Source organism: Amblyomma americanum, chromosome 11, assembly GCF_052857255.1.
Source record: "Amblyomma americanum isolate KBUSLIRL-KWMA chromosome 11, ASM5285725v1, whole genome shotgun sequence".
Taxonomy (NCBI): Eukaryota; Metazoa; Arthropoda; class Arachnida; order Ixodida; family Ixodidae; genus Amblyomma; species Amblyomma americanum.
Genome location: NC_135507.1, coordinates 27,592,875 through 27,607,544, shown reverse-complemented (window position 1 = coordinate 27,607,544; position 14,670 = coordinate 27,592,875). Strand labels below are relative to the sequence as shown.

The 14,670-nt window shown below is 51.4% G+C and overlaps 1 protein-coding gene across 1 annotated transcript in view; it reads right to left on the bottom strand.

The window, feature by feature from the left end:
* The window catches only part of LOC144111389 (uncharacterized), a 169,358-nt gene extending 155,728 nt beyond the window's left edge, over positions 1-13,630 (bottom strand). Inside the window, exon 1 of the mRNA XM_077644672.1 lies at positions 12,895-13,630. Coding sequence (XP_077500798.1) covers positions 12,895-12,993 — 99 coding nt within the window. The 5' untranslated portion in view covers positions 12,994-13,630. The remainder of the gene's footprint in view (positions 1-12,894) is intronic.
* Positions 13,631-14,670: the final 1,040 nt, after the last annotated feature.

The window sequence follows — 14,670 nt, the reverse complement described above, 5'->3', positions numbered from 1 at the left end:
GTCTCTTCCATTTTCTTTCTTCCTGTACAGCTCTTCAGTTTTTTTTATTAATATCACGGCAGCGTCGACCAGGCGGTAGTTTTAAAATTCGATGCAGGACCGCAGCGGTGAAACGGGCGAGAGTACGCGCATGCGCACAAAGCTCTTGCCAGTTGCAGCGTCGTCTGCTCGGCTGTTCTGCTGAGATGACCCAACCCCCGCTGCTCGTCTGCTCCCGACCGATACCTGTTGAAGTACAGACCTGCACAGAAAACGCTGCTCCAGCGCGCATGTTCTAGTTCATGCCTTTCGCCGCTAGAATAGAAACACTGCAGGCGGTGTGGCGCTAGTATATGCCTGCTGGGAAAATGTCTTCTTTCATCACTCCATTCCAAAGAGGACATTTTTATCATTCATCCACGTAGTCATTGTTATCCATTTCTCTATGCTAAGTGTCGTGGTGCCGAAGGAAAGAAGGCGGACAAAAAGGAAGGCTTTTTTTTTTTTTCATGCTCTCCTAGAGCGGAATAAGTTGTTATTATGGCTGTTTTAGCTGAGAAGGACAAAATTAGTGTATTAAGCATGATGATGATAATAACAGCAGACGAACAGGGTAATTGAGCGCCCTCAACGGCCAAAAAGCTAACGAAATTTGGCGAACGCGGCTACATATGACCCCGTTATCAGCACAGGTCTGTTGTTGAGTGGGCCTTGCTCGGGACGAGCGGAGGGGGTTGTGTCACGTTAGCAGAACAGCCGAGCAGACGACGCTGAACTGGCAAGCGCTCTTGTGCGCATGATCTTGGCCGTTTCTGCATCGATGCCTGCACGGATATTACTAAAGAATTGGAAATATGTACTACTCCGTGTGCGCTACTGGGCGCCTAGTCGAAATACACGACTGCTGCTTGTAAGCAAAACCATGGGATCGATCGAGCAGCTTCCGACGCCTGGCTGCGGCCGCTTACACAGAGTCTTCCGGGGCCGTTATTCAGCCGTCGTCGATGGCTCGCTGCGTTGCGTTTGGTTCCGGGCGGGCGGTCTGGCCTTGTAACTTATTCGCGCCACATTTGCCGCGACCGGGCCTCTCCATCATTAGAGTCTAAATGGCTGCATCGCTCATCTCGAAGGACGCTGGTCTTTCCCGGGGCGTAAGACCAGGGCAGGCGGGTGGGCAGCTGTGGTTATAAGCTGGCTGTCCTTTGGTTAACTGAAACGCGCCTGCGTAAACTGTGTAAACTTTCAGGAAAGATTGAAGTGCTTTCTAGCTAGGTCTATCCGATACATTATTCGGACGAATTTGATGAAGCTGAGATCACTGCATGCTTGCACGTGACGGTAATTAAACGCGATCACTTTAAATAAATCTTTACAATTTCTGTAAGTGGAGCTGAATTCGTAGTGTGGATTACTGTGGATTAAGTGCACTGCAATTCCGCCCTTCTTGGTTCATTTCGCCGGTCAGGTGCAGTGCGGAGGAGGCAGTGTCCCATCTGATATGTTCTCAAATAATAATAATAATAATAATAATAATAATAATAATAATAATAATAATAATAATAATAATAATAATAATAATAATAATAATAATAATAATTGGTTTTGGGGGAAAGGAAATGGCGCAATACCTGTCTCATATATTGTTGGACACCTGAACCGCGGCGTAAGGGAACGGATAGAGGAGGGAGTGCAAGAAGAAAGGAAGAGAGAGGTGCCGTAGTGGAGTGCTCCGGAATAATTTCGACCACCTGGGGATCTTTAACGTGCACTAGTTCGTAAAGAAAAACCAGCCGTTTTGTGTAACACTATACGTGTAATCCATACGTGTAACGCAACTTCTGCCTGGTTGTTGCTTTGGGTTTGCAGTGGCGTTTCGGTCAGGCTGTCCTTTTTTGTAACTCATTCGCGGTATATTTACCGCGACCGCGACGCTCCATCATTAGAACTTAAACGAATTCATCGCTCATCTGACGTTTTGATGCTTCGTTGTCCATACTGCGCTCTGCGTACTGTTTCATTTAGCCAGTATTCGATTCAACGAACTTTCAGTTGAGCGAACTATTCTTCAGATCGCTCGGGGCTCACTTCAGCTAGGATTTCTTGCGCAACGTTAACTCGAGTTTACCTGACAAGTAACGCCAGTTGTCGGTGCAGTAAGCTTCGAAACACCAGCGGCTTATACACAACACGCTCGCCACGATGCGGCGCCTGACGTGCTGCTCCCTCGACCCGCAATCCATCGGGCTTCCCCCTGCACGATAGGGGCACGAGCACGTATTCGTGATACGGAGGCTGCGGATGCCGGTAGCGCCGCGGCCTCCCGCACGGCTCCGAACGCGGGGGTGCCGCGCCAACACGGGAATCGTGATCGCTTCCGAACGCATCACCGCGGGCAGCGCGCACGTTGGTACGGAGCCGCTCAGCGTGCGGCCAGGACCTCCCCCTCCCGTGGAAGCGTTTGGGGGCGCGCGAAGCGTCTTGTCCTTCCGTGTGTGTAAAGCTTGTCGGAGCGGCCGCCGCGGCGTCTGATCGCCTGTAGATCGCCAGCGCCCCCCCCCCCCCCCCCCCCCCCGTTTTCCGACTACAGCTTTGAGGTGTCCGGAGTCTTCGTCGCCGGATCCCGTCGCTGACGCTCCGGCGTGTTGTGTGTCGACACCTCGCAGCCGCTGCGCCGTTAGTTCGGTGCAGTGGGACTTGAAAGTCGTGCTCTGTTTGAAGCGATTCGAGTGGAAGAAGCGCGTGGGAAGACACTACAGGTTCAACCCTGCAGCGTTGCATATTTTTTTTTTTTGGGGGGGGGGGGGGGGGAGAGAAGAGGCCGAGAAAACACCACAGTTGCCCCTTGAGGTTCTCGCAACCCGAACCCTCAGTTTTACGAGAAAAGTAAGTCAACGCGTCAATTTAATTATCTTAATAATAATTATTGGTTTTTGGGGAAATGAAATGGCGCAGTATCTGTCCCATTTATTGTTGGACACCTGAACCGCGCCGTAAGGGAAGGCATAAAGGAGGGAGTGAAAGAAGAAAGGAAGAATTAGAAATGCCGTAGTGGCGGGCTCCGGAATAATTTCGACCACCTGGGAATCTTTAACGTGCACTGACATCGCACAGCACACGGGCGCCTTAGCGTTTTGCCTCCATAAACACGCAGCCGCCGCGGTCAGGTTCGAGCCCGGGAACTCCGGATCAGTAGCCGAGCGCTCTAACCACTGAGCCACCGCGGCGGGTCCGCGTCAATTTGAAAGAGCTGTTTTTGTGTGTTTTGGGTTGGGACCACAGGCGACTCGTCACGGTTCATATTGTTCCAGTCTGTCCATTCCCGTGAGGAATAAACTACGAATTCCGCAATTCCGCTGGTATATGTTATACAGCCGCTGCTAAGCTCGGCCTCAACAATCAAGACACGTTCAAGCGGTAAAGGCGGGCATTCCAGATCAAGCACCGGTACTTTTGTGAGCACTAACCGGGCTAGCACTTGTAAAGGAAATAAATATGCTGCGCGCCCGCCCACACAAGCGAAGTGGCGGTTACTTTAGTGTTCCCGGGGCTAAAGCGTGCGACCGACTGCACTAAGACACCGCTTTGCGCTGCCCCGTCTATGATATGACTGAACGCGTCGTTGCTGTCATTGATGGAGTTAAAACACGCGGCTCCACACCATGTGGGCCTCAGTTTGTACGGTGCAGCGGAGGCTACCTTTCTGCGCGCAGTTTAAACCAGGAACTATTTGTCATCGCGTAGGCAGCCGTTCACTCCGCATCTTCCACCATGCTGCACCTAACTTAGCCGAGGAGTCGATGCAAAGGGAGCGAAGAGACGAGGCGGGATGATCTCAGTGGGGAGCTTGGGACTTCAATGGTTGAGCAATGTAAGTTCGCGCGCACATGCTACTGGAGGGCGCTGGTGGCAGTGCTTGCGTGTGTCCCGTCGGCGCGTATACTCTTCCCGCGCGTCCCGTCGTGACTGGGACGCCTTGTTCGAGCTACGGGGGGTGGGGGGTGGGGGGGGGGGGGGGGGGGGGGTGTTACGCGTCTGCGCATCTCTGCGGGTGTGTGGACGCGAGTTGTTGGCGCCGAAGCTGCGGGGAACGTGAGAGAACAGACGGTGAAAGTGGGCCGAACGGAGTGGACGTGTGGAGGGGATAGCCGCGACGCCCTGCGGACGGCGATTCTGTCGTTGTTCTTGTCGTTGGTGACCATTACGAGGTTTACGTAACTATGGACCGGTCAAATACTTAGCGCGGATGATCGGGACCGCGATGTAGATGAGGGTCTGGCGCAAGGCAGTGCCAGCGACTGAAGCACTGAAAACGCTGGATTTGCATCGCGTGGTGCCGCTCTCGCGACGTCTCACAGCTCATATCGTATACCGACATTATATGATGATTACAGGTATTACGGTCTATTGCCTTGTTTTAGTCAGAGCCCTATTGGGGCTGTAAGTGCAGGCATTTCGACTCCAAATTATAGGAGCTTATCAGTGATCGCAGCTGTCACGGTGCAGGTGCCGGTTGTGGTGTATATGGGCGAGAGAGAGACAGTATAACTTGACTTTGCGGGTTACCGTTCATGGTGCCGCTACCCAGATGAAAAAAAAAAGGAGACTGAACCGTGTCAAAAACACAAAATGTCGTAACGACAGAGCCCCGCCGCGGTGCCTCAGTGGTTAGGGCGCTCGACTACTGATCCGGAGTTCCCGGGTTCGAACCCGACCGTGGTGGCTGCGTTTTTATGGAGGAAAAACGCTAAGGCGCCCGTGTGCTGTGCGATGTCAGTGCACGTTAAAGATCCCCAGGTCGTCGAAATTATTCCGGAGCCCTCCACTACGGCACCTCTTCTTCCTTTCTTCTTTTACTCCCTCCTTTATCCCTTCCCTTACGGCGCGGTTCAGGTGTCCAACGATATGTGAGACAGATACTGCGCCATTTCCTTTCCCCCAAAAAACCAATTATTATTATTATTAACGACAGATATTTCTGTTGTTTGGTAGTGTTTATCCGTAGTGCCGCAGTTTTTTCTGTGTTAATTTTCTGTAGTAACCGGTTGTGACGACAGAAGCTTCTCTGTCGTGTTTTTCGACTGGGTAGATGCGAAGTCGTATCCTAGTGGTGAAATATTGCTCATTGGAACGGCTGTGCGGAGGTCGATAAAGCATCTGGACCTTCTGAAATCGATTGCTCAAACTGACACAGCTCAGTGCGGTCAAAAGGCACGTTCTCGCTTGAGATAATCTTTTCAAGCGCATGGCAGAAAACGATTCGGTGCAAAAATGAGCGTTTACCCTGTTTGCGTACCCCCGTTATTTGCTACCGAACTTGAACAAGGCCTAGCGGCCCCCGAAGGAACAAGTTGCTTCACTTCGGCCACATAGCAGTACAGTACATCTTTATTTCCAGAAGAAGACAACTGGATGGTCTCTTGGGCTAAAAGCTACACAAAAGCTTGACGAGGCCCAAGAGACCATTACAAGGCAGCAGCGTAAAGAATAGAAACATAATAGATGAATAGTACATAGGTAGACAGTAATAGGGAAATAATAAAACAGTTACTGTGACAGGTAATAATGATGTCAATCACATAAAGCTACCAGTAATGAACTGAAACCAAAATAAAACAACTGAAAAGCACATACGCGGAAACAACAAACAAAAATTAATGGATCACAACTGCACAAAACAGGAATGTAATTGTTTTTTGTTCAAGCCCACTGTGTGTCTATATTTGTTTAGTATTGTAGGGAGGTTATGGGTAAGTGACTGATATTTATAAAATGTACGAAAATGAGGAACTGCCCACGCATCAACATTTCTTGTTTGCACGCTAATATTTCGTCGCTCTAAGGATGCCAAGGACTTTATCGTTCTTAACGCAGAAGTAGTTAAACCTCAGTTCGTTCATCTCCCGTACAGAAGTGCACGTGCGAACGCATCGACATTTTGTTAGGGTTAGCGGCGATGCGATATTCGACGTCTGCGAAAGGCTCATTTCGACTTGAAACTTTAAATCAAGCAGAGCGTACCGCGATATTCGAAGCTGGTCGCAGCGGTTAACAGTGCGTCGAAGCTCGCATAGGTGCAAGCAGGAACGGAGAACGTTGTGGTCTTCATACCGTACCTTCCTGGCGTCTAACAAAAATCGCCAGGTATGGGACGTGCACGGCAGTAGTGATCGCCGATGTTGTCACTAATGAACACACATTGAACTCTGATACTACGCCATGCGTGGTCGTACCTCGAATAGAACAGCGTGCTGACCGCACATGCACTCTAAACACAAATACACCTATATGGGAGCGAAAAGGGAGTAAAATTGTTCTATAGCGCACATCCTTTTATAAAAGGTGTGCGTTAGAGGACAGTTTTACTCCTTTTGTTTAGAGTGTGGACATAAGTGTTGGACAAAGTTTGCCTCCCGTCTTTTTGAACTCGGCCTCGCCCCTTTAAAAACCAATATGACAGGGCTGTAATAGGCGGAATTAAGCGGCGCCTTCAAATTGCCGTTGAGAGTGGACGCGTAGTGCGCCATTCCTGAGTGCTCGCAGGAAAATCAGCGCAGATATTTTCCGTGTCGGCAGTACAGTTAAAAGCCGGTGTGCCTGACCGTCGCCGGGAATCCCTCTAGCGTTTCCGACGGCTGCCGGTATCGCAAACTTTGACAAGCCATTCACCTCCAATTTCGCCATGGTATTGAAATTCGTTCAATATCCACAAAATCATTTCCTCTTCGACTTTCATTTTGGTCCTGCGTTCTCAGTAGTCTAGAAAAATATTCACAGGCAAACCTATTTGTACTGTGTCGGAAACGCGACAGCATTCGAAGCTGTTGACACCTTTGCCGGAAGTGACTGGTGGGGATTGGGACTGCCAAGTCGTCCTTCTCGTGCAACGGTCTTCCCGAACACTATTTACCTATCAATAATGTGACACCGCTATCCCCCCCCCCCCCTCCCCACCATACCCTCGATGAGGCCTCTAATGCTACCGCGATAAAGCAGCATGCATTTCACAACGCCACGATACCATGTGCGAACTTGTTCCGCTTGTGGAAATCATTACGAATCCTCGCCTACACACATGATGTGCGCACATGCGGCATGTTGTGTGCTTATAGTCGACATAATCCTGGAGGATATAACGCACCAACGAAGAGAGTGTTATTGAAGGTTCACAAATTTAGAGCACGCACAACACTTCCCCACGCCACGCACCAAATCTTGTAATAATAATAATAATAATAATAATAATAATAATAATAATAATAATAATAATATAATAATAATAATAATAATAATAATAATAATAATAATTGGTTTTGGGGGGAAAGGAAATGGCGCAGTATCTGTCTCATATATCGTTGGACACCTGAACCGCGCCGTCAATGAAGGGATAAATGAGGGAGTGAAAGAAGGGAGGAAGAAAGTGGTGCCGTAGTGGAGGGCTCCGGAATAATTTCGACCACCTGGGGATCTTTAACGTGCACTGACATCGCACAGCACACGGGCGCCTTAGCGTTTTTCCTCCATAAAAACGCAGCCGCCGCGGTCGGGTTCGAACCCGGGAACTCCGGATCAGTAGTCGAGCGCCCTAACCACTGAGCCACCGCGGCGGGGTACCAAATCTTGTACACGAACAGTTTCGATAGAAAAGATTGTGATTGAGGTTGTTGTACTACGTGTGACGCTATTAAAACAACAAAGCACCTAGCTGTCACCCTTAAATCGGGTGTTACTAGAGGGCGAGGACTGCTTGTTGTCATGACGCTGCGAGCCGTTAGCGACCGCAATGCAAAACAATAGTAAAAGACGTACAGCATTCGCTAGCGTGTCTCTCGCCAGGTCAGGTTCTGAAGATGGCTCGCATAGCTAGATGTGCAGCGTGTTTCTTAAACCACGCCTAATACCACAATCGAAATACTTTCAACGTGCTGTAAACGGGCTTAGGCTATCAGCGTAGCGATGTTCTCAATCTTAAAACAAAATACTGCTCTTTTCAGAATAACAAGTTCCCTCCTGCTCCTTTTACAAAAATCCGCGGCCGAGATTCGTGGCGAAAGGAGAATGTGTGTATTATACCTGACTAGATGGCGCTTTGTCGAAATACAATATATATGCAATGCGAGCATTAGCCGCCATGCCACTGTCCGTACCAGCCAACCGTGTGTTTACGGAGGACGCACAAACCATTTGGCATATCCCATCGTAGTTATTCGTTCAAGTTGTTCTCGCATGCTTCTTAAAGAGACCAATAGTAGTAGTAGTAGTAATAATAATAATTGGTTTTTGGAGAAAGGAAATGGCGCAGTATCTGTCTCATATGTCGTTGGACACCTGAACCGCGCCGTAAGGGAAGGAATAAAGGAGGGAGTGAATGAAGAAAGGAAGATACCAACAAACGCAAGTTAGCGCGCAAACCACTGGGTTCTCGGGTTAGTATAATGACCACTTCGTTTTCGTCGCTACCTCCGCAGGAAAGCGCCAACGCACACCCTGCGACAAAAAAAAAAAAAAATCGCGCTGCGAAAAGATCCCGTACGCATGCAATAAATCAATCCACTCGAAGCGTGTCAAAGCTGGGGAATTCGGGGCTGATGCCCGAATTATAATCTGATTGATGGGCTTGCCGCAGCTCGCGCACACGGGAGCGCGCAGCCAGTCGCGCGCTCAGAGCGGCTCGCTCCGGCCGTTTCCCCCCCAGTCGTCATCACGACCGGCCGAACGTTTCGCGAAGCTCTCTTTGCAACCTACCCGCGCTGATTTCGTACCTTAGCGCTTGTCTCTTTTCGTCCGCACCCGCCCCGACAGCGGCCGCTGCTGGAATTACGCGTTCACTGAACCTGCCCGAGATGCCGGAATCGCTTATGCGAGCCCCAACTGACTGTCCGCTTTCATCTTGCTTTCTTTGTGTCTAGCGTATTTTTTTTTTTGGCGGCGGCGGCGTAGGCGCTGTTAGGGTTGACTGTATAGCCGCCTTCCGTCGCCTCCATCACGTTCAGTCAGTCTTTGACGCTTTCTGTTAGTAATCGATCAGGCAGCGGCCGTCCAGAACGCGCTAATGTAACAAAGAGATGACGCGTTCTCGAAGCAGCGGGAGTGCACTTCGAGTCGTCACGCGGAAGCTAACGAGCTTTAACATTGCACGGGAGATGCAGGAAGGAAAGGATGTTGATGAGTTGGGGCCCAGCGTGTTCTGGTAGTTAAGGCACTGTCACGGCGGCACTGTGTTGAACGTAAAACGCAACTAAGCCGCCGCGGTGGCTCAGTGGTTAAATCGTTCGGCTTCTGATCCTGAGTACCCGGGTTCGAACCCGACCGCGGCGGCCGCGTTTCGATGGAGGCGAAACGCAAAGGCGGCCGTGTGCTGTACGATGTCAGTGCACGTTAAGGATACACAGGTGGTCGAAATTACTCCGGAGCCCTCCACTACGGCCCCTCTTTCTTCCTTTCTACTTTCACTCCCTCCTTTATCCCTTCCCTTACGGCGCGGTTCAGGTGTCCAAGGATATATGAGACAGATACTGCGCCATTTCCTCCCCCCCCCCCAAAAAAAAACAATTTCCGCTTCATTTCGCCGCGGTAGCTCAGTGGTTACGGTGTTCGGCTGGTGACGCGAAAGACCCGGCATCGATCCCGGCCACGGCGGACAAATTTCGATGGAGGCAAAATGCTAGAGGCCCGTGTACTGTGCGATGTCGGTGCACGTTAAACAACCCCCGGCGGTCAACATTTCCGGAGCTCTTCACTACGGCTTTAAGCCTCCATAAACCATCAACCAGACCAAAACGCAAATGTTTGCTAGGTAGGACACGAGGCTGACATCTCCAGCGATCATTAAAGAGCGCCTCATCCTGCAGTTGCTTCCTTGCCTGCTCAGCCTCCTTCCTCGTTGGTATGCAATGACACACAGCGACTATCGTGTCCTTATTCTTAAAACTCATATCAATACATATTTTAAGTGCCCCAATAAGTGTTCCAAGGGCGACAGAATAATAATAATAATAATATTAATAATAATAATTGGTTTTTGGTGGAAAGGAAATGGCGCAGTATCTGTCTCATATATCGTTGGACACCTGAACCGCGCCGTAAGGGAAGGGATAAAGGAGGGAGTGAAAGAAGAAAGGAAGAAGAGGTGCCGTAGTGGAGGGCTCCGGAATAATTTCGACCACCTGGGGATCTTTAACGTGCACTGACATCGCACAGCACACGGGCGCCTTAGCGTTTTGCCTCCATAAAAACGCAGCCGCCGCGGTCGGGTTCGAACCCGGGAACTCCGGATCAGTAGGGCGACAGAAGAAACTGCGCTAAAGTCGTCAGTAAAACATCGCTGCTACTGCGTCCAAGCAAGATCAGAAGCAATCTTATCGGGAAGCTGGCCGAACATTTGCCTTCGAAAAGTGAAGTGCTAAAACTCGCTAAACGATGCACCCTTCCTATGCGGCGAAGCGGAAAATTGTTTTTTCGCCTTAAATAAACGGCGCTGGCAAACGGAGCCTATTATTAAGATAACGCGCGCGTCGGCTTTACTCCAAGGTTGCAGATTTAATGCTCTTGTCTTGGCAAGATTGCAGAGCAAAGCCAGGCGAGTATAAGGGACGCAGCTAAGCACGCACGGTGCGGCCTCGCAGCAGAAAAGTTGCGAGATAGAACGAAATATGGCAGCACCGGAAGTCTCCGCAATTTTCCACAGCTTCGCGTGGCTGTAAAATCGACTCGGCGACAGCGAAATAACGGTCATAACGAGGCAATCTCCGCTTCAAATCAGTTTAGACCGTAGAGGGCGCTTCGTACAGTTGCAGCGTTCTCTGGTAACCCCGGCCGTTCTGAATGTCTAATTTTCGTTCTCGATATTCTGACCCTCTACCTGTTCTCACAAAATCAAAAGAGACTTCGAATGGCAAAGGGCTGTAGTGACGCAACCGAGAAAAGTTAAGTCAAATTTATGATGAGCTAAACCCAATAATAATAATAATATTTGGTTATTGGGGAATGGAAATGGAGCAGTATCTGTCTGATATATCGGCGGACCCCTGAACCGCGCCCTAAGGGAAGGGATAAAGGAGGGAGTGAAAGAAGAAAGGAAGAAAGGGGTGCCGTAGTGGAGGGCTCCGGAATAATTTCGACCACCTGGGGATATTTTAACGTGCACTGACATCGCACAGCACACGGCGTTGCCTTGGCGTTTTGACTCCATAAAAACGCAGCCGCCGCGATCGGGTTCGAACCCGGGAACTCCGCATCAGTAGCCGAGCGCTCTAACCACTGAGCCACCGCGGCGGGTCAGTGAGCTAAACCCTCATTTCAGTTTTTCGAACTTTACTCGCATGCTAAATTCTTTGAGCATGTCAGCGATGTTGGAAAAGCTTCTGCCTCAGAGACGCTGAGTTTGCCCGAACGGCAGGCTTAACTACCCGGTTCAAGTATCTGGGATAACGAATTGGAGTTTTGGAACTCGAAATGCACGAACAGCGCCATAGCAAACGAGTTTTTTTTTAATCTTTTCTCCAGCGAGAAAAAAGGCAGAGAATACGTATTCCTTTGAACTCTTCCTTCTGCACGTAGACTCTGCAAGGGCGTATCACTTGAGAGTGCTTTGAGAGAAATCTATAAAAAAATAAAAAACTAAGAAAGCCAACGAAATTACAGTCCTGTATAGGCGCCTCTGACGAAGACCTGCCTTGTAAACAGCGTTCCCTATAAGCTGAGTCATGTGTCGCAGCTTTGATCGAAAGATTTGGCGTTGTTTCGCTCAAACTTGCTTGCGGGAGGACGAAGAGCTTTCAATAGCAGGCTGCGGTTTGAATGGGCCAGGGGAGGACACGGAGGCGTCGCTAGAGTGGCGGAGCGTGAAATGTGCTGCCCCGCTGAATATCAGAGCCGCGAAAACCAGTTGCAGCACTCCGAGCGAACACTGTGGAACCGCCGTCACGAATTTATCGTTCCTCTATATACCTTCCGCCACACTTGTTTCAAATAAGTCAAAACCGTAGTCATTAGATCAATAAACTCGCGTGAAATTCATTAGCTGCCATGAAGGGCTAGCATGAAAAAGTTTCTTAGTTTGGTGTAGCGAAGTTTGAATTCAGGGAGGTGCACGTGACACTTCGTTACCGCTAACTTTCGCAGATCTTCGCGCACAAGTGAAATGCTGCCGATCGAACGCCTCCTGTCGCTCTGAACTCCTGGAGCTGTGAAAGTAGTGAAAGGCGGTGTCCCGAAGCGACTTGAACCCGACACGTCTTCGGGCAGTGACTCGCCCGCGTCCCGATCACGGAGGTGAGGCTTTCCTGCCTGACAGACAGACATCAATATAGCGCGAACGACGCCTTCAATGGAAATCGCTGCATCCGCATCATTACATGAATACGACGGTTCGGATGTAGTAGTAGTAGAGATTTATCAAAATAATAATAAAAAGGAAGGATAAGATTTTTGCTAGCCCCGGCATCTGCCATCGATACTGAAGCACCTGAGCTGGGGCAGCGGAAATAAAGGATAGGAGGAAGAATGGAGAAATGAAATGAAAGAGGTGAGGGGACATGAAGAGAGGATAGGGGGAGAAGTAATATACACAAACCATTTACGCAATAAGAAATGTCTGCAGGTTGCGCACATGAAGGCAAGTGATAAAAAATGACCGGGTGCTCCGCTGAGGTATGAATGGCAATTAACCATTCGTGCCTGTCACATAGCCGTGCATCCAAGCTTTAGGCAGCGGATGCAGGACCCACACAAAACCTATCAAAAGGCGTGCAAACATGCATCTCCGCAAACATGTGTGTGATCAGTCAACAGCGATGGAACGACGCGGTGGTGAAAAAACTGAGAACGCCATCAGTGTAGGTATATGGATCAAGCCAGTGCGATACATCCTACATGGCTTTTCCTCTGTCGTAGAGTACTACAATGATCGGTACTTACGTCTTGGAAGTCGGCCATGTCCGCCGCCCTGGGTCCTTCTCCAAGACCCATGATGTGCACGGGCGGGCAGCCCCACGTAGTCTGAGTTCCGGCGAGCATCGCGGCACTTGAAGCGCCCACCGCTGATCAAGCCGGCCTTGCAACAAACAGGGCGATTGAAGACGTCTAACAGCACAACAGGGTGCTAGCAGCCACCAGGCGCACACGCTACGGTTCTCACTGGAAGCGCCCGCTCTCCGCAGCCTTATCTACCGCACGCAGCCTGCCAATGGCAGGGCCAAACGCTCCAGGACGGGAAGACGTGGACGGACCGAACTGCAGATTCTGAACTCGGCGTGTCACAAAGGTCACCGCACAACCTCGCCGTACGTCGCCCAGGCCGCCTCATGGGAGAACCAAAACCGGAAAACAAAAAAAAAGCACCCAAGAACACAGACTCTCGTAAAAGGGTCAACTGCAAATCCAGAGGAGGAGTTCCCGGAGTCCGTCGATCCCTCAGCGTCAACCAGGCCCGATGAACACAGAGCACAAAACCGAAGAGTGTTCACTGGCTACGCGGATCCGATGCAGGGTGATCCTGGAGTAGCGCCGCGCCGTCAGCTGATGCGTCGACGGCCCTCCTCGCGTCGCGGGGCTGCGTCGGCAGCATGCGTGGTGCGGCGCAGGGCAGACGCGTGTACGGTCCCCGACGGCGGCGTCTGATCCAGTCTCGTCGGCGGCCGCGCCACCGATCTCCGTTCGGGGTGCGTTCGCGCTCGCACCTGTCTACCCTCGCGAACAGGTGCGCCGGCCCGTAAGCGTGGCGCTGCGTAGCGGCGAGTAGGCGAAGCTCCCTCCCGGCCGCAACAACGGTGGTCCCGTAAGCCCAGCTGGGGGACGCGGTGGAGGGGGAGGTCGTCACCACAACCACCAGCACCACACGGTGTGCCGCTGCCCCAGCACCGTGATGCGGGTGTACGGTACACCACTGCTCGGAAAGCGAGAGAGAGAGGGGGAGGGAGAGAGGCTTAGCGGCGAGAGTCTTCGTCTTCGCCCGAGTCCCATCCGCAGCACGCGCGACTTGGGGGTGAGAAGAAAAGGAAGAGAAAACTATCGCGAAGAAAATGCGCAGTTGCTCCTTTTTTTTTTTTTTTTTTTTTGCGGGCTGCCTCCTCTCCGAGGCGCGTCTTGGCGTTCCTCTCCCGAAGAATAGAACCAAGGCTGAATGGCAAGAGGGTGCACCTCAGCGGGCGGTACCGAAGTCGCTTTTTCTTTTCAGTCCTCGCGAGGCGGAGGAACTCTATCGAAGGTGTGCGCCCGTGTGTTTGTGTGCATGTGCGTTGTGGCGAAATCAATCGGCCCCCAATCGATTGGCTCCTAACGATGTCGCGAAGCCAGGGAAAGGGGTACGCGCGCATTTTTTGTTCTTACGGGGGTCCTCCCCCCCTCCTTGCGTCCGGAGGCGAGGGCGATGAAGGTGCGTTTCCTTGCGGTCTTCGTCGCTCTGGACGCTCCCCCCCCCCCCCCCCCCCTCTCCGATCGGCCGCAGTGTCCCGTTATGAAAACAGAAGGCGAGGAGGAGGGAGAGATGGGGGAGGCGTTTCTCGACGGCGTCCGAGCGACCCACATTACGGCGCGGCCGTATGGTTCGCGCGTCGGCGGTGGGCCGTCGTTCGCCGGGCGAGGGTCTTCGCGCCGACGTTTCGGGGAGGTGGCGTCCAGGAGGTCGTGCGGCGGCGCCGCGCCGCGCGCTCACCTTCGACCGACGCGCGACATTGTGAACGCCGGCAGCTAAGC